Source organism: Egretta garzetta, unplaced genomic scaffold, assembly GCF_000687185.1.
Source record: "Egretta garzetta isolate BGI_Z169 unplaced genomic scaffold, ASM68718v1 scaffold359, whole genome shotgun sequence".
Taxonomy (NCBI): domain Eukaryota; kingdom Metazoa; phylum Chordata; class Aves; order Pelecaniformes; family Ardeidae; genus Egretta; species Egretta garzetta.
The window spans coordinates 92870-93318 of record NW_009260795.1 but is presented as its reverse complement, the minus strand read 5'-3'; the positions used below and the strand labels follow the sequence as shown (position 1 = coordinate 93318).

At 58.6% G+C, this 449-nt stretch overlaps 1 protein-coding gene across 1 annotated transcript in view; it reads right to left on the bottom strand.

Moving 5' to 3' along the window:
• RBM8A (RNA binding motif protein 8A) overlaps window positions 1-449 on the bottom strand; it is a 21149-nt gene that overhangs the window by 16710 nt on the left and 3990 nt on the right. Inside the window, exon 2 of the mRNA XM_035902120.1 lies at window positions 314-319. Within this exon, the coding sequence (XP_035758013.1) occupies window positions 314-319 (6 nt within the window). The remainder of the gene's footprint in view (window positions 1-313; window positions 320-449) is intronic.

The window sequence follows — 449 nt, the reverse complement described above, 5'->3', positions numbered from 1 at the left end:
AGGAGACGGCGGGGCGGGGCGGAGGGAGGGTTGGTGGGAGGGAGGCGGTGAGAGCGGCAGCGGGCCAATCGCAGCGCAGAGGACTGGGAAGGTGGGCGGGACGAGGAGGGGAGAGGCCAATCAGAACTCGCCGGTAGGGCGTGGGGGGGAGGGGCGCGCTCGCCTTACTTACCCCAATCAGAAGTGAGGGACGCGGAGAAGGGGCGGGGCTTAGGGGAGAGCTATCCAATCGTGCTGCAGGACTGATTATAATGATAGAAGAAAAAACGAATTAAAAAGCAAAGCAGGAGAGGTGGAGGTGGGGAATTGTAACCATGGCCTATTGGTCGGGAGAAGGGGCGGGAAAAGGAAAAGATAACCAATCAAGAGGTTTCATACAGATTTAGAGGCGGAGACTGTTGCAATTGCCCATTCACGGCCTCTGTTTTGATGGAAAGGGGCGGGGCCTG